Genomic DNA, 17,981 nt, shown 5'->3' with positions numbered 1-17,981 from the left:
ATTAAGGGGTAGGCTGGGTCCCCAAGGATACATATAGGCATTTCAACATCCCCAATGGTTATTTTCTGGTCTGGGAATAAAGTCCCTTCCTGAAGCTTTTGAAACAGACCAGAGTTCCTGAAGATGCGAGCATCATCTGCCTTTCCCAGCCATCCCACATTGATGTCGGTGAAACGTCCCTTGTGATCCACCAGCACTTGCAGCACTATTGAAAAGTACCCCTTGCGGTTTATGTACTCGCCGGCTTGGTGCTCTGGTCCCAAGATAGGGATATGGGTTCCGTCTATGGCCCCACCATAGTTAGGGAATCCCATTGCAGCAAACCCATCCACTATGACCTGCACATTTCCCAGGGTCACTACCCTTGATATCAGCAGATCTTTGATTGTGTTGGCTACTTGTGTCACAGCAGCCCTTACAGTAGATTTGCCCACTCCAAATTGATTCCCTACTGACCAGTAGCTGTCTGGCATTGCAAGCTTCCGCAGGACTATTGCCACTCGCTTGTGAACTGTGAGGGCTGCTCTCATCTTGGTATTCTTGTGCCTCAGGGCAGGGGAAAGCAAGTCACAAAGTTCTATGAAAGTGCCCTTATGCATGCGAAAGTTTCGGAGCCTCTGGGAATCATCCCAGACCCACAACACTATGCAGTCCCACCAGTCTGTGCTTGTTTCCCGGGCCCAGAATCGGCATTCCACGCCATGAACCTGCCCCATTAGCACCATGATGCCCTCATTGCCAGGGCCCATGCTTTATGAGAAGTCTGTGTCCATGTCCTCATCACTCTTGTCACCGCGCTGATGTCGCCTACTCGCCCGTTTTCGCTTTGCCAGGTTCTGGTGCTGCATATACTGCTGGATAATGCGCGTGGTGTTTAATGTGCTCCTAATTGCCAAAGTGATCTGAGCGGGCTCCGTGCTTGCAGTGATATGGCGTCTGCATGGAAAAAAGGCGCAGAACGATTGTCTGCCATTGCTCTGACGGAGGGAGGGGTGACTGACGACAAAGTTGGCTTACAGGGAATTAAAATCAACAAAGGGGGTGGGTTTACATCAAAGAGAAACAAAAACAACTATTACACAGAATGGCCCCCTCAAGGATTGAACTCAAAACCCTGAGCTTAGCAGGCCAATGCTCAACCAACTAAACCACCCCTTCCTCTTGTATTTCAGGTAGGACTGAATTGCCATTTAAGTTTTCAAGGTGCCCTTGACAGACCTCACCAAAACAATTGTTGGTCATTGATTTTGCGGAGGAGGGAGCAAATGAATACAAAACAAATCTGGTCTATTTCTTGTTTTGATTCACTCCATCTATCTTTTACATCTTTGGCTGGCAGCAGACAGTGCAGTAGGACTGCAAGCCATCCACATCTCCTGGCTGCTCACCATAAGACGGTACAATAGGACTGCCAGCAGGACTAAAGAGAGTGACCTGGTCGAGTCACTCCAAATGTAGTCCCTGCACCCATGTCTGCCCAGGCGCTCCTGCCCGACCTTACCAAGGCAGCCAGGAGCACCTTGAACACGACAACAATGGTTATCAGGCCTATTGCACCATCTGCTACCACAAGGCAATGGGTTGCTGCTGTGTAGCAATGCAGTACCATGTCTGCCAGCAGCCAGGAGACATAGGGTGATGGTTACCTGAGCGGGCTCCATGCTTGTCGTGGTATGGTGTCTGCTCAGGTAACTCAGGAAAAAAGGTGTGAAATGATTGTCTGCCATTGCTTTCACAGAGGGAGGGAGGGCCTGATGACATGTACCCAGAACCACCCGCGACAATGTTTTTTGCCCCATCAGGCATTGGGATCTCAACCCAGAATTCCAATGGGTGGCGGAGACTGCGGGAACTTTGGGATAGCTACCCACAGTGCAACACTCCAGAAGTCGACGCTAGGCTTGGTACTGTGGAACGCACTCCGCCGAGTTAATGCACTTAATGCACTTAGAGCATTTTGTGTGGGCACACACACAATCGACTATATAAAAACGATTTCTAAAAAACTGATTTCTATAAATTCGACCTAATTTCATAGTGCAGAGAGAATTTCTCAGCCAGTGGGTCACAACAAAGGGGATCACAAAAAGCAAGTGGGAGGTGCTGAAAACTTTACTGCTGTCTGAAGCAAATAAAATCTCCCTCCCTCCCCCTTTAAGGTGGAGTACTCTGTTAACCTCTCCAACCCCGCCCCCCAGAATCGGCTCTATAGGCTGATCGCTGTTGGCATTGATCCATTTTTAATCTTACTTTTCTATTAAATGTAAAGGGGAGGGGAGTTGTGACAGCTGGGGTGAGGGGTCATCTGCCTGAAACACTGGCCTAAGCCAGAGGATCGGGGGTAGTGAATGTGCAGCGGTAGGAGCCAGGAGGGTCTCCTGGTTCAGGTAACAGAGCTGTGCCCAGTGGAACCACTTCAAGCCTTGTCTCTGTCCCAGATTTCCTTTAACTAGCCCTAGTCTGTCTGTCCTTCGGCTGTAAGCCGCTTGGTGCAGGGCCAAGGACTGTCCTTCGTGGTTGGAAAGTGCCTCGTTCATCACAAGCATTGCGGCCAATGCCTGATTCCCAGCCAGGGTTGCCCAAAGGGTCAGTAATGGAGCGCAGCTCGAGGTCTGACTGGACACAGATCAGCGGCCGCCTTTGTCTCTGTGTCCCAGCTCCCCATCTGTGACCCGGGGGTACTCGCCCTCCTGGGGAGCTGGAAAAAGGAGCCTGCGTGGGAGGCTCCGATACCACGGTGACGGGCGCGCAGAAAAGGTCGCGAGGGAAGAGACGCCGCCCTGGTCGGTGCGGTCCCCGGGGCCGCCGCAGAAGCAGCCCTGGACTGAGCGCAAGCCGAGCCTGCGGAGCGATGCCCGGGCACAGCCTGATCCGGGCCCGGCGGCGGGGCGGGGCGAGCGCGGCGCGAAGGTAAATAAGGCGGGGACCAGCTGGTTCCTCCGCGGCGAGGCGGCGAGTGACGGCAGCGCCCCCCGCCCAGGGGTGGGCACGGCTGCCCTGGCCACCGCCCGCCCCGGCCACCGCCCGCCCCCCCTACGCCGAGCAGCGGCGCTTTGCTAGCTCCTGCCGCGCCGGGCAGAGGGGAGCGGAGGGCGATCCCCGCGGCCCGCACACCGGGCGCGGCGGCCACGCACGGCCAGAGCCGCACGATCCTCTCTGCGGCCCAGCGCCGGGGCAGGTGAGCGCGGTCCGACCCCCTGGCACCGCGGCACCTGTGCTGCCCAGGGCCGGGCCCATCCCCGTGGGGTCGCGGCGGGCGGGAGGGGGAAGATGCCCCTCGCCAGCCCCACTGCTTGGGGCTGGGCGCACAGGACCGATCCCCGCCCTTGCACCCCATCCCCCTTGGCACCGTGCGCTAGCGCAGACCTGCTGGAGGCGGAGGCTCTGACGTCTGTCCGTTTGCTCCCCCGGCTCAGTCGTGCCAGCCTGGGTCTGGGAGAACTGCTTCCACCCCAGCCGGACAGGTGGCAGCAGGTGCTGATCTCCCAGCTTCCTCCCTGCATCCCCCAGATGGCCAGGCTGGGAGGGGAAGGGGGAGCCAGTCCTCTTGGGGGCAGGGACTGCCTGTGCTCCCACAGTACCTGTATCTGAGCACAAAAATCTCTGCCCAGCTTGCCTGTCTGCCTGGGCCCCAGCTGGGAGCAGGAGGGGCTGGCTTGTTTGCTGTCTGGGCTTTGCCCTGGTGCTGGGAGGAGGATGCATCCTTTCCCCTGAAAATTGGAGTTCCCAGAGGATTTGGAGTTAGTGGTCAAGCTCCATTGGTGGTCCCTTGGGATAGAGGGAGCTGGCCACCCCTGAAAGATGCAGGAAGGGGGAGAAAAAACCCATTCCCCCTCCCCCAGAGGGCACTGCAGCCAGTGAGGGCAGAGTAACTGGGGCCTCAGGCCTGGGGTGGGGGTTGATTGGGGCAGATGAAAGCAAACTGGAGGATGGTGTTACTGGTGGGCTGGAGAAAGCAGGGCAGTGAGTAATGGCGGGTGGGGAGAAGCTGAGGCCAGAGGAACAGGAGGCTGGAATTAAGGGACCAATAGCTGGAGCCAGTGGGTATATGAGGGGTGGGGCCTGGGTGAGCTATCGCCCCAGTTGAACAAGTGGCTTTAGGGTAAAAGCAGTTGGGAAGCTCGGGGCAGCTTGGATCAATGGGTGGAGAGGAGCCAGGGATAGGAAGCTACCAGGTTCAGGGCTTCTGGGAGGAGCTGGGGTAGCTCTGAGAGCAGGGGGAGGGGATAGTTAGGCTGGGGGAGCAGGGAGGGTTGTTGGGAGTAGTGGATGGAGCTTAGGGTTGTGTGGGAACTGAGACCCCTGTGGGGCAGAGAGCTTGGGAGGGGTGGTTTGGTCCTGGGAGGTTAGGGAGGCTTCAGGGAGCTGGGAGCTGGACAGTCAAGTGGGACAGCCTGGCCCCGAATAGAGGGAGAGGCTGGTCTCGGAAGCATGGGAAGAAGGTGTTACACGATTCCCCAAGTGGGTGGTCTGCAGCGCCGTTACTGGGGCTGTCTGGTTCGAAATGCAGGCACCACTTCTGACTGACCTGAAAGAACTGGCTCTGTTAGCCAAAGCTCTAGCAGGCTCATCAACCTCTGGATGTGGGCCAGCCACACTACTAGAGAGGGACAGAGCCACCTGGAGTAGGTGTGGGTTGCACACCAGAGGAGGGAACGCTGCAGGAGCTGGGACAGTGAGGGTCTGTTTATACTGCAATCACAGGGTATGACTGCAGTATAGACATACCTTGAGTCGGGGCCTGCTCTCACCACCTCAGCAGTATGGTGGAGAAAGGGGCAGCCCTGTCCCCAAGGCCCGGCCAGTGATGATCATCTCATAGGGAGCATGGCACAGGGCCCCTCACTGCCTGACTGTACTTGTTTAGGGTTATACAGTTATACAGTGAGTACAAGGAGCCCACGCACTCCTGACACTCTGGAAATGTGTGATAAAAGTGGACTAGTCCAGTAGCCACCATTGACCAGTAATTCACATCAGTAGCCCAGCAGCTGGGAATGACCTGAGATCTTTGTGACCTGCAGTTTCAAGCAGCTCGGGAACAATGGTCTTTGCAGTATGCCCAGAAGGTCGATAGACTAGGGCTCTTTGCTGTGCTAGCCAATGCCCTAATTCTGGGCCATGTGCTAAGCCCTTTACATAGTGTGTTTAGCATAAAAGGGGGTGGAGCCCAAGCACAGGGATTCCCCTAGTGAAGGGGGGAGGACAGCTGATGTTAAAGGGGGGCTGCTCATTGCCCCAAGGTTAGGGGCATGCTGGGAGAGGAGTGTTGGTGGAGGAGGGAAGAGAAGGAGGGAATTGCCAGAACACTGCGCTCTGGCTGTCCTGGTTTGCTGGATGGCTCCATAGGCAGGAACCATAAGTAGGGCAGCCCCTGGAATGCTCTGGTTTACACACGAAGGCACAAAAGCAGCACCTGGTCACCTTTGTTCTCCTCCCCTCCCTGCCAATTCCAAGTCACATCTGAGGCGGCAGCCACACTTTAAGAGCTTACTGTGCTCACGTTGGGGGGGGACCCAGTAATTTCCATCCAAGATTACTGAAAGAGCTGGCACATGAAATTTAAATCCAGTAGCAAGGATGTTAATAAAACTATCAAACTGAGGGTGGTACCATGTGACTGGCAAATCACTAATGTAATACTTAAGAAAGGGGGGCAGGGGAGTGATCTGGGCAATGATAGACCTGTCAGGGTCTGTCTACACAGCAAAGAAAAACCTGCAGCTGGCCCATGCCAGCCGACTCGGGCTTGCGGAGCTTGGGCTGCTTCATTGAACTGTAGACTTCCAGGCTCGGGCTGGAGCCTGAGCTCTGGTCCCACCTTTCAGGGTCCCAGAACTCTGGCTTCAGCTTGAGCCTGGAATGCAATGGAACCACCCCGCAGCCTGAGCCCCATGAGCCTGAGTTGGCAGGCACGGGCCAGCCACAGGTGTCTAGTTGCTGTGGAGAAATACCCTTAGTCTGACCTCAATAGTATATAAGGCTTTAAATATATGGAAGTAAATGGAAAAGGGGACACAATCAAGGGGGATTAGCTCAGTGGTTTGAGCATTGGCCTGCTAAACCCAGGAGTGTGAGTTCAATCCTTGAGGGGGCCATTTAGGGATCTGGGGCAAAAATTGGGGATTGGTCCTGCTTTGAGCAGGGGGTTGGACTAGATGACCTCCTGAGGTCCCTTCCTACCCTGAGATTCTATGAATGCAGCATGGGTTTACCAAAGAAAGACAATGCCAAGCTAACCCAACGTCTTTCTTTGATCATTGATATTTTAGGTGAGGGAAATGCCATAGATCTAATATCAGTAAAGCATTTGATACGTTACTGTGTTATTAGTGAAGCAGGAGAAGATGGGAGTTTATACAAGAATTGTAAGGTGGTAACTAGCTAAAGGAGAAAAGACAACAGGTTGTGCTGAAAAGTGAATGATGGGCTGGCAGAAGGCTACTCAAGGATCAGTCTTGGGGCCAATCTTGAATATTTTTATTAAGGACCTTGGCACAAGAAGTAGGACAAGAGCTAATGAAATTTGCTGATGACACAAAGTTGAGGGGCACCATCAGTACAGAGGGGGGTCAGACTAGTACACAAGAAGAACTGAATGACCTAGAGGACTGGGGTAAGAGAAATGGGATGAAATTTAATAGTACAAAGTTCCAGCTCATGCAGCTAGGGACTAATAACAAGAATTTCTGCTACAAGCTGGAGGCTCATCAGTTGGACGTGACCAAGAAGGAAAGAGACCTGTGTATGTGGGTTAATTGTAGGATGACTGTGAGCCACCAATGTGACGTGGCTGTGAAAAAGCAAATGTGATCCTCGGGTGGATCAGGCAAGGCATTTCCTGTAAAGATATTGAAGTATTAATGCCATTGTACAAGACACTGGTAAGACCTCCTCTGGAATACTGTGTACGCTTCTGGTTACCCATGTTAAAACCAAAAACCCCCACACCAGCTGGAACAGATGCAGAGAAGGGATACTAGGTTAATCAGGGGAATGGAGAGCCTGTCTTAGTAGAGGAAATTAAGAGCTTGGCTTTTTTAGCCTTGCAAAAAGAAGGCTGAGAGGGATCTGTGCACTTTATAATTACATCGGGGAGGAAGGGGAGTGGAAGTGGGTAAATTTTATGGCGGGTGAAGAGCTATTTAAACTAAAGCACAATGTTGGCAGAAGAACAAATGGGGATAAACTGTCTATGAACAAATTTAGGCCTGAGATTAGAAGAAGCTTTCCAGCCATCAGAAGATTGAGGAAAAACAGCTTCCCAATAGGAGCTATGTGGGCAAAAAACATAACTAGTTTTAAGATAGAGCTTGACAAATTTATGAGTGAGATTGTATGATGGGGTTACTTGTGGTATTGGGGGCAGGACTCAGCAGCCATGGTAGTCTCTTCCAGTTCATGTCTTATGTTCCTAAAATCCTGTGCTTCAGGACTTCAGCTGGTCACTTGTAGAGGCCAGAAAGGAATGGCCCCCAATGTATTCTGGTGTTTGGGGTGAGACGGATCCTTCCTCTGAAGCATCAGAGATGGCCACGGCTGGAGTTGGGACCTAGATGGGATGGGTCAGTGCTCTCAGGTGGTTCTGCAAATTCTCTCTCAGGACTTGGCTATTGAGTCTTGCTCACATGCTCAGGGTCTAATTGATCACCATATTTGGGATTGGGGAGGAATTTCCCCCAGGTCAGACTAGCTCTCTCTCTCTAAGTGGTCTTGGTGCCACTTGATGGGACAGAAACCACACCCAGGAGGTGTGTGGGTTACACACGTAAGAGTGCTCCTCCCCTAGTACCATACTAGCCAGAAAACACCTTGGGGGATTTTCATCTTTCTCAGCAGCATCGGGTGTGGGTCAGTTGCTAGAGTGATCTCAGCATGTCTCACTAAATTGATTCCCTGCCATTGCCTCGGGCACTGGTTCACCCTGGGTCCCTCCTCTTCTCTGCCTGTGGCACAGAATAGTCTAGTCTTCTGGGGTCTGAAATATGTTGGTCTAATTCTGGTTGTTGGGTTTGTTGTGGGGGTGGCTGGAGGGGTTGGTGGCCTGTGCTATACAGAAGGTCAGACATGATGATCTGGAGGTCCTTTCTAACCTTAAACCTGTGACTCTGTCTACCTGGAATGTTGATACATTTTCTGCTTAAACACAGGGGGGCCTAATTCATCTCTTATCTGTTCTCCCTGCACCCAGCCACCATCTGTAGATTGTCTTCTCCTTTCCTGAATTGTGCTTTGCCCAGGAAGATCTCTGAGATATCCTTGTGTAATGCCAACAGACCCCTGTCATAGGCGGGTGGGATCGAACTGGGGTCTCTGGAGCTTAGTGCACAAGCCTCTACTGCGTGAGCTAAAAGCCATGTGGCTGTTAGTTAAGGCTGTAGAGCAGACTCATTAATCTCTCTCTCTAAGTGGTCTTGGTGCCACTTGATGGGACAGAAATCACACCCAGGAGGTGTGTGGGTTACACACGTAAGAGTGCTCCTCCCCTAGTACCATGCTAGCCAGAGGCCCTCAGCATCTGTTCGGGAGCCGATCCTGCTCGTTGCTGTAAACCACCAATTCCAAGGCAGGTTGTTTTACTCAGCTGCAGTTTAAAAAATGGAGGAACAAACATACACTAAACATTCAGCACGAGAGAAACAGATTTTTTTACAACGTAGTTTTATACATTTTTTTTTAAAAAAGCCACAATAACATTTCTGTTTGTTCATTTTGGACCATACTTGGATCACCAGCAGAGTTGGAACCTTTAGATGCACAGCACAGACCTCTGAGCATTAGCAGACTGTTCGCTTGTGGGGGACCATCCACTAAAGGGGGATGAGGCAGCCACTTTGCCAGTGGGTTTCATAGCTGTTGGCTAACAGCAGAGGAATGTGGAGATGCAGGAATACTGGGTTCAGTTACAGGTTCTGGAGGGGAGTGTCCTCTTATGATTGAGGACCCTTCTGCCCCATCCCTCTCTGCTCCTACTCCAGCCTCTGCCCCTCTTTTCCCCCCTCTGCTCCTCCACCCTTTTTATTTGAGCCAGACTGCTGCCTTGTCCTGAGCCTGTCCCCACAGCAGCCCCCAGCAGCTGGGAGGAGGAATTAGAGGGAAAGTCCTGCGGAGCCCCCACTGTCCTGGGGTGGAGCGTGCTCTGTGGGGACAGAATACCATCAGTCTGGTCAGCATGTACATGCACCGGGATGGAATGGTGCATGCACTGTGCAGTTGGATTCAGATAATAATGCTGCCAGTCTCTACTGAGTGTTGATGTGTGAACCAAAATCTTAAAGGCTTAAAATGTGACCAAACTTGGGCAGGTTTTCAATGAGACAGCAAAAGGCACATCCTGGACTATAGGGTAACCTCCCTGCCAAATGTCAGGCCCTGCTTCAGAGCCTGGAGGGGCTAGAGTTTCGCAGTGAAATGGTTGTAGGGGGTTTTGTGCACATAGGCAAAACAATGTATTTTTTCCTCTTAACCTTGTTCTCAGAAACAGCTGAACAGGTTCTAATAACATCTAAAAAGAGTCAGGCTGAGGTAGACACCCAGCATTGGGAATTTCAGCCCAAACCCTTAATGTTTGGCAAAGTTATATGCAACTGAAAACACGTCTTATCACTGAAAGTGTCCGTCAGCCTTCCCTAGAGGTGACGCTACCAGCTCTGCCTAAAATACCCATTTCAAAGAAGTCATTGGCTCCCATGTAAATGGTTTGTGGATGCACATATGGAATCAATTCTGTGGTCTGTTAACAAAGGACAGGTGCACTCCTGGGTGAGCAGGAATCCTCCTGGAAAGGGACTTTTTGATGGAACACCAATACATACTTAATAAAAAATTGCTTCTTCCCTACTTCTCTTGGATTCCCTGGCTGCACTGTACAGCCATAACACACAGCTCCCCATAACCAGTGTGGTTCCTGGAGGAACAGCCAAGGCAGGCCTGACGCTGGGATTGTAAGGGCTCGGCTGGAAACCGTAACCTTTCTGAGCCCTTGCCACTTGCCTGCCCCCTGCTGGTAATCGTTGGGAGTTTGGAGAGAAGTATCCTTGGTCATGTGATGCTGGGTGTTACACAATTGAGAGCCTGGCTAGTGCTTGCTGGACCTGAGTTAGTTAAAGTGTGGCCGTGGGGAGCGGGGAGGGAGAGGGGTTGGCTCGTGTTTGGGTCACGTGTGTGCAGGGGGAAAGAGGCTGGTTCATGCTTTCTTTAATTCTCGCTAGGTCTTTGACGTGGAGACTTCTGTGCAACACGCTGCTCTGACCCTCCCCATCCTTCCGCTGTCCCTGCTGCGGGCAGGGCTGTCTGTCTGAGATGGCGGGCCGGCTGCCTCGCTCTGCGGACCTAACCCGCTTCTGCCAGAAACTCAACCGGGTGAAAACTCTGGAGGATGACATGATGGAGACAACCTTCAACAGATGCCTCTCCACCATTGACCTGATACTGCTGGGCATAGGGGGCATGGTTGGCTCTGGCCTGTATGTCCTTACAGGCACAGTAGCCAAGGAGATCTCTGGCCCTGCTGTCATTGTCTCTTTCATCATTGCTGGCTTTGCCTCTCTGCTGGCTGCTCTCTGTTATGCCGAGTTTGGTGCCCGGGTGCCTAAGACAGGCTCCGCATACATGTTCACCTACGTCTCCATGGGTGAGATCTGGGCCTTCCTGATTGGCTGGAATTTGCTCCTGGAGTACATGATCGGGGGCGCTGCAGTGGCAAGGGCATGGAGTGGCTACCTGGATTCCATATTTAGTCATAAAATAAAAAATTTCACCGAGACCCACATTGGCACATGGCAGGTGCCGTTCCTGGCACATTACCCAGATTTCCTGGCAGCAGGCATCCTGCTGATAGCCACAGTATTCATCTCCTTTGGGGCCAAAGTGTCCTCCTGGCTTAACCATGTGTTCTCTGCCATCAGCTTGGGTGTGATCCTCTTCATCCTCATTATGGGATTCATTCTTGCAGAGCCCAAGAACTGGAGTGCCCAGGAAGGCGGCTTTGCTCCGTATGGACTGTCGGGCATCATGGCAGGCACGGCCACCTGCTTCTATGCCTTTGTAGGCTTTGATGTCATAGCAGCCTCCAGTGAAGAAGCCAGAAATCCTCAGAAGGCTGTTCCCAGAGCAATAGCCATCTCCCTGGGCCTGGCCACAGGGGCCTATATACTGGTGTCTGTGGTGCTAACACTAATAGTGCCCTGGCACACTCTGGATCCTGACGCTTCCCTGGCAGATGCGTTTTACAGACGGGGTTACTCGTGGGCAGGGTTTATAGTCGCTGTTGGTTCCATTTGTGGTAAGTATGGACAGGCTGAAACCTCATGTCCAGACTCCCAGTGCCCCAGTCCCTGGGCTAGTAGCTAGGCCTGTGTCCTCTGGCAGGGTACGTGAAAGAAATAACATCTCCAGTTATGCACTGCATGTTTCCAGGGCCTGAATCATAGCCTCAAGGCTACTGGTTTGTGCTCAGAGCCCTGTATTCCATTTCCAGGTTTGCCACTGACTCTGTGTGACCTCGGACAAGTCACTTAACTGCACTGTGCAATGTTGTGTAATAGTAAATGCTGTGTGCTAACTCCACCTCCTTGGAGGTTGCCTCCCCTGGGAGTTGCTCCCATTGTCTGGGGTTGCCTGTTGATCTGTCCTGGGACTGAGGGAATGAAGCAGCGTCCTGGATAGAGTTCCTACTCCCGGGCAATCTTTCCTGATGGCAAAGTATTCTCTGGGGCTCCAGGGTCCTGGATCTAAAACCGCTGAGGAGCAATAGCCTCCACTGGAGTGAGCAGATGAGCCTGATCATGACCTCCTCATGGGAGAGATCCCTGCACTCCTTGGCAGGTGCACATGAGCTCAGGAACTGCACTGCTGCCGTGTCCCTGAGCCAACTCTGGTCCCCAGGGTGGCGTGGGCAGGTTTGGGTGTGTGGCTCTGACTCTGACCCCGTGGCCTCTCTCTTTCTTTATCCTCCCCCCCCCCCCCCCCAGCGATGAACACGGTTCTGCTGAGCAACCTCTTCTCCCTCCCCAGAATTGTTTACGCCATGGCGGAGGACGGGCTCTTTTTCCAGGTGTTCTCCAGAGTGCACCCCCGCACGCAGGTGCCCGTGATCGGGATTGTGGTGTTTGGGGTGCTCATGGCTCTGATGGCCCTCATCTTCGACCTGGAGGCCCTGGTGCAGTTCCTGTCCATTGGCACTCTGCTGGCTTACACCTTCGTGGCAGCCAGCATTGTTGTGCTGCGCTTTCAGCAGGAGAAATCGGCAGCTCCCCCTCAGCCTGCCAGGAGCCAGCCCAGTCCTGGGCCCAACGAAGGGGCTGGCCCCAGCGAGCTAAAGGAATATGAATCCTTTTCAGACAAGCTGCAGCTGGTGGGCACGTACAAAGCCAAAGTGCACCGGCAGCCAGGGAAGCTGAAGGCAGCTTTCGAGCCCTACCTGGAGTTCCTCACTGACTTCCATCCTGGGGAGGTGGTCACCATTGCCGTGGTTACCTTGATGGTGTCTGCCGTATGCCTGTGCTCCATCTTGGTATTTGGCAACACCCATCTTCATCTACCCACCTGGAGCTACTCCCTGCTGCTGCTGCTCTTCAGCCTGGGATTTCTGCTCAGCGTACTTCTCATTTGGGTCCATGAGCAACAGCAGAGCACCCAGACCTTTCAGGTAGCCATCTGCCCATTTCATTCTCATTGCTTGCTGTGGCCTGGGGGAGGTTGGAGTGGCCCATGCACAATAATGTCTGCAGTAGAGAGGAAGGCTGGGCTTGTGGCTAAAGTGCAGGCTTTTCTTTGGATCAACTTCTGTTGGTGAGAGAGACAAGTTTTTGAGTTACACAGAGCTCTTCTACATCTGACACCTTCATCTTCATCTCTGAATGTCCAAAATTAAGCATAATTAATATTAATTAGTTACAGTTAACTCAAGTGATTAACTCAAAACAAATTAACTCGATTTAAAAAATTAATCACAATTAATCACAGTTTTAATTACTCCGGTAAACAGTAATAGAATGCCAATTTAAATTTTTTGATGCTGATCTACATTTTTCAAATATATGGATTTCAATTATAACACAGCACATGAAGTGTACAGTGCTCAATTTATATTTTTATTAAATACTTGCATTGTAAAAAAAGATAAACAAAAGATAGTACTTTTATGAGGTGAATTGAAAAATACTGTAGTATAATCTCTTTATCTTGAAAGTACAACTTACAAACATAGAATTTTTTAAAATAACTGCACTAAAAAATAAAACAATGTAAAACTTTAGTGTCTACAAGTCTACTCAGTCCTCCTACTTGTTCAGCCAATCGCTCAGAGAAATGAGATACAAGAGATAATGCTGCATGATTCTTATTTACAATGTCACCTGAAAGTAAGAACAGGCATTCATGTGGCACTGTTGTAGCCAGGGTTGGAAGGTATTTATGTGCCAGATTAGCTAAACCTTCATATGCCCCTTAGTGCAATCTACAAGTTGAAGCAAGATCGTTTGTTTATCTCTTTCCAGTGCAAATATTTGTAATAAAAAATAACATAGTGAGCACTGTACACTTTGTATTCTGTGTAATTGAAATCAATATATTTGAAAATGTAGAAAAACGTCCAAAATGTTTATAATAAACTTAAATTGGTATTCTATTAACAGTGCAATTAAACCTGCAATTGCAATTAGTATTTTTAATAGTTTGACAGCCCTAATATTAACTATTTGCATCAATCCTTTCTCAGTTATTTCCTAACAACTCCTATGCAGCAGTGTGGTCTAACTACCTACCTAGTGCCTGGTAACCTAAAGACCAAACACACCCTGAACTCCCTTCTTCAGAAATCTTGCCCTGTCCCTTTCATGGTCTCCTGCTTACCTTCTGTGAATAAGAGTGCAAAACTATGACCTAAAGTTATATTCCTCTAGGCCTATACTATCATAACTAAACCCCAGCCTTTAGTGTAACTACTTCTATTAGGCCTCCTACAACAAATCCTTAATCTAGCAAACCTGGTAACCCAATTACTTATAAAGAACAGGAGGACTAGTGGCACCTTAAAGACGAACCAATTTATTTGCGCATAAGCTTTCGTGAGCTACAGCTGTAGCTTATGCTCAGATAAATTGGTTCGTCGCTAAGGTGCCACAAGTCCTCCTTTTCTTTTTGCAAATACCGACTAACACGGCTGCTCCTCTGAAACCAATTACTTATGTTCACCTGCTTGCCCCCCATGTCTGTTTCAACCTAATAAGCAAAACATCAAGGTCAATCATATACCCCTATATCATTATACTCATTGCAAGCAAGGGAAAGGTCATAGGTCAACAACATTTGAAGAATTTTTCTCAGCAGTTGTCTACACTTCAGTGTCCTTTGAATGTGTGAGCTCAGCCTTAGTTGTGACCGTCGTAGGTGTGGTCTCTCCTGGTCACTGGTTGCTCTTTTCCTTGCAGATACCACTTGTGCCACTCACTCCTGCACTGAGCATTCTCCTGAACATCTATCTCATGCTGAAGCTGAGCTACATGACATGGCTTCGATTCTCCATCTGGTTGATCCTAGGTGAGTTCAGGAGGTGGCTAATCAGTGATGTTAACTCTCCTGAGAAGCAGGCCCATTCTAAGCTGAGGAGCTGGTTGACATCCATGGTGATGCTAGGCTAGGGAGTTGTAGGCCAAGTGTTTGCTAAAATGCATCTTGCTGTCAGTGGGAAAATGAATTAAAATTGTCTTGGGTTAAAAAACTAAAAATCAGTGAAATGGCCCTGGCTGGTCTGGGGAAGTAAGAAGGGAAATCAGGCCAGTGGCCTGTTGGGGCTTTGGTTTTTAACTCACCAGCAGGTTGTGTGGATACTACACTGGTCAGGGCCATTATAAAGAGAAGGGAAGTGATACTGTCACATGGTCTGAAACTGGTGGAAGGACCATAGACAATGGGCCATGGCAAATGCCAGTTGGTTGAGTAGGTGGGCAGGGGCTGGTGGGGCCCTGCAGCATTGGCATTGGGCCTGCTTTCATTCTCCCTTTCTTTCCTAGTCAGTCTCCATCGCACACATCGGGGGTCTCTCCCTCCCGCCTTGGCTGAGCCAGACACTGCTTAGTTATGCTCCTCTCCTCCAAGATCTTTTGCCTTGCTGCTAAAGCAAACTCTCTCTCTCTCTGCTGCAACAGGCCTCCTGGTGTACTTTGGTTACGGCATCTGGCACAGCAAAGAGAACCTGCGTGAGCTCACGTCCTGCAACGTGAGTGCCCGCTATGTGGTGTTCCCTAGCAGCAGCCTGGAGGAGACGGTGCAGGCGGTTCAGCCCAACCCCCAGCCCTCGACGGGGCTGTCGGACATGGTGACTGAGGAAGCCAAGCGATGATGCGTCTACGGCATAGCAGCCTCCCTGAGTGAAAAAGGACACCCTCCCACCCCCACTTTCCTCTGCAGAAAGAGCTGCCAGGGCTGGGTCTTCCCTGAGCAAACTCTGGTGTTTGGAGACAGGATGGTGATATGCACACTTCCCCATCGGCACTCACAGCAAAATCACCAGGGAGGTGATGGCTGCCTCCTCTCCCATACCCTGGCACATGGGGATCTGGCTTTTCTCTACCTACTTCTAGCTCTTAGTAATGTGTAAGCCGCGTCTTCCCCAACGGCTCTCCCCAAATCCCCTCCCAAACCCAGCACAATCCTCATAGCAACAGAGGGGTCACATTTCTTTTCTACAGTTCCACCATTCTGTGCCCTGCCTGTCCTGAAATGTTGCGGGGCAGCAGTGCCAATGTGGCCATTCCCACCAGAGCCCACCGTGGTCCATGGTGTATGATGAAGGGTCTCTGGTAAACAGGCAAGAGTTGACACACAGGTGCGTGTAGGCCTGGGAGTCAAGACTTTATCCTGGCTCTCACGGGGACTCCGGGCCTCGGCTGAGTCCCTTCTCCCTGCACCTCATCAGTAAAATGTGAGTGATGCTTATACTGAGCAGCTGGTGGGCTTAATTAGATGATGTGTGTAAAGCACTTGGAATGTGCAAAGCTCTAGAAGTGCAAAGTATTAGGGCATTTCTGCACTAGCTTTCCTGGGCTTCTTGGCACCTGCTGGCATTCCCTGCCCTGGTCCAGGTCCAGTGCAAGTACCTAGTTTGGTGCGGTCACACCCAGGGCACATTCATGTGGTTCCATTATTCTAAAAGGCACAGAAATGAGCATGGGGCAGCCCAGGCTTTCGTACTGAGTGGGGATGGCAAAGGTGAGGCCAGGGCAAGGCGCTCTGGTTGTAAATCCATGGCCTCACAGGGGCAAGTGCAGAGGGAGCAGAGATTCCCCATACCCTTTGTTAGCTGTTCCCAGGCGAATGGTTTCTAGACAATCAATCACTTTACTAGTGCAGTGGAATAGTGCATTACCCTCGCTGTGCCCTTGCTCACTCATCCCAAGCAGCTGGGCTGCCTGACTCCTGCTGTCCCCCCAGCCGCCCACACACGGGTTAGTTTGCAGCGCTCAGCCCTGTACGACACACAGGCCAGCTAGTCCCTGCCCGGCAGCTACCGCACTCTGAAAGTGAGAGGCAGGACCTAGGCATGCTCTGTGTTTCTGAGAACGGCCTGGGACTTGTGTCCTGACTCAGTGCTGAAGTAGCTTGCAGTGGCCTAGGGCCCCATCTGTGAGACAGCTGCTTCTCAACCCCATCCCACCGCTAACACCAGGCCCTGTAAGGGGCTGCTTTGGGCTCCAGCTCCTGTGCCCCTAGCCCCTTGCAGTTTCCTTGGGGCCCTACAGGCTGCTCTCATGGCATACAGGGATGGGCAGGCCCTCACTTCCCCAGTGCCCTGGCAGGCTCCAGCCCTTAGGCTGTCCCTGCTCTATTGCCAGCTTTCATGTAAATTGGGCTGCGGCATCCCCTGCAAAGCCAGCTTTGGGCTCCCCTCTGCAGGGTGTCAGGGTGAGGCCTTGCCCTGCGCATCAGGTCATTGCTGAGGCTCCTTTTCCCACAGTTCTCCTTTGCCCATTGTCTCCTCTTGGCTGCTGTGCTGTGAGCTGCTGAGCCCAGCTCTGACATTAGGCCAGTGCCCAGGGCGAGCGTGAAGGTGGCTGTTGTTTACTGTACATATCCCTCACCCTCCGCAGCTGCATACATGAGTGGTCATGGCAGCTGTCCCCTGCCCCCACAGTGTGAGGTGCAGGTAGGGCTTGGGCCAGGTGTAAGCCTCACACTCACCTGCGAGTACGGCATTGTTACTTGGTGAGCTTCCGGCTGAGGCCTAGCTACTCGTATTTATTAGGAGGAAATGTGCAGAGCCAATGCAAGCACCACAGAAAGCACAACAGCCAGGCCCTGCAGCAGAGCATTGGGAGGGGCTTGCACAAGGCAGGAGATGGGGAGCAGGGAAGGGACACTGGGCTTCCGTTCTGACAGGCTGGCTGTTTGTCGGCTGGGGCTGCTCATGGAGCCCACAGGAGGCAGCTGTGCCGCATGGGCATTGTGAATTTGCTGTGACTGCCAGAGCGGGTGTACTTAGCACACGCTGTTCTGGGTCCTGCCTGCTCCATGCTCTGTTGGTGCCACCTTGCCCTGCACTGGCACTTGTGTTGTGTGAAATGTGCCACACCGGGGGCTGCTGTTGCCAATGGCGTGGTATGTCCCTGCTGTGCTCTGCTTGGTGCCTGTGTAACGGTGTGTAATAAAGGTACTGACACTCACCCTACATATAAATAATGGTCCTGCAATAGTTCTTTCTGGGCGGGAGTCTGTCCACACTGCTCTGTAGTCACTCTAAATGAAAGTGGAGTCAGCCTGGTGCAAGTCTCAGGCCATCCCTTCTGTGGTCCTGGGGGGCCAGCAAAACCCCTTCTGAGGCACCCCACTGCACCAGCAGGGATTAGGGCATGGCTCTTCTTGTGCATTGCTCTTCCAAAGCTCCAACAGCTTTGCTGCATCATGCCCAAGTCCTGCAAAGACTGAACCAAGGCAGAAGCTCCAGGACTGGGAGGCTGGCTGCTGTGTGTTGGCCAACTCCA

The 17,981-nt window shown here is 51.8% G+C and overlaps 1 protein-coding gene across 1 annotated transcript; it reads left to right on the top strand.

The window, feature by feature from the left end:
- Positions 1-3,037: 3,037 nt before the first annotated feature.
- SLC7A4 (solute carrier family 7 member 4) lies at positions 3,038-17,673 on the top strand. Its single transcript, XM_084649198.1, has 5 exons — positions 3,038-3,178; positions 10,212-11,284; positions 11,973-12,649; positions 14,433-14,541; positions 15,150-17,673. Exons 2-5 carry the CDS (start codon positions 10,303-10,305, stop codon positions 15,341-15,343), a joined length of 1,962 nt encoding a protein of 653 aa, XP_084505324.1. The 5' UTR covers positions 3,038-3,178; positions 10,212-10,302; the 3' UTR covers positions 15,344-17,673.
- Positions 17,674-17,981: the final 308 nt, after the last annotated feature.

The sequence above is a fragment of the Lepidochelys olivacea genome, assembly GCF_965140295.1.
Source record: "Lepidochelys olivacea isolate rLepOli2 genome assembly, chromosome: 15".
NCBI lineage: Eukaryota > Metazoa > Chordata > Testudines > Cheloniidae > Lepidochelys > Lepidochelys olivacea.
The sequence above is the reverse complement of the archived record's forward strand: the minus strand, read 5'-3'. Positions and strand labels throughout refer to the sequence as shown.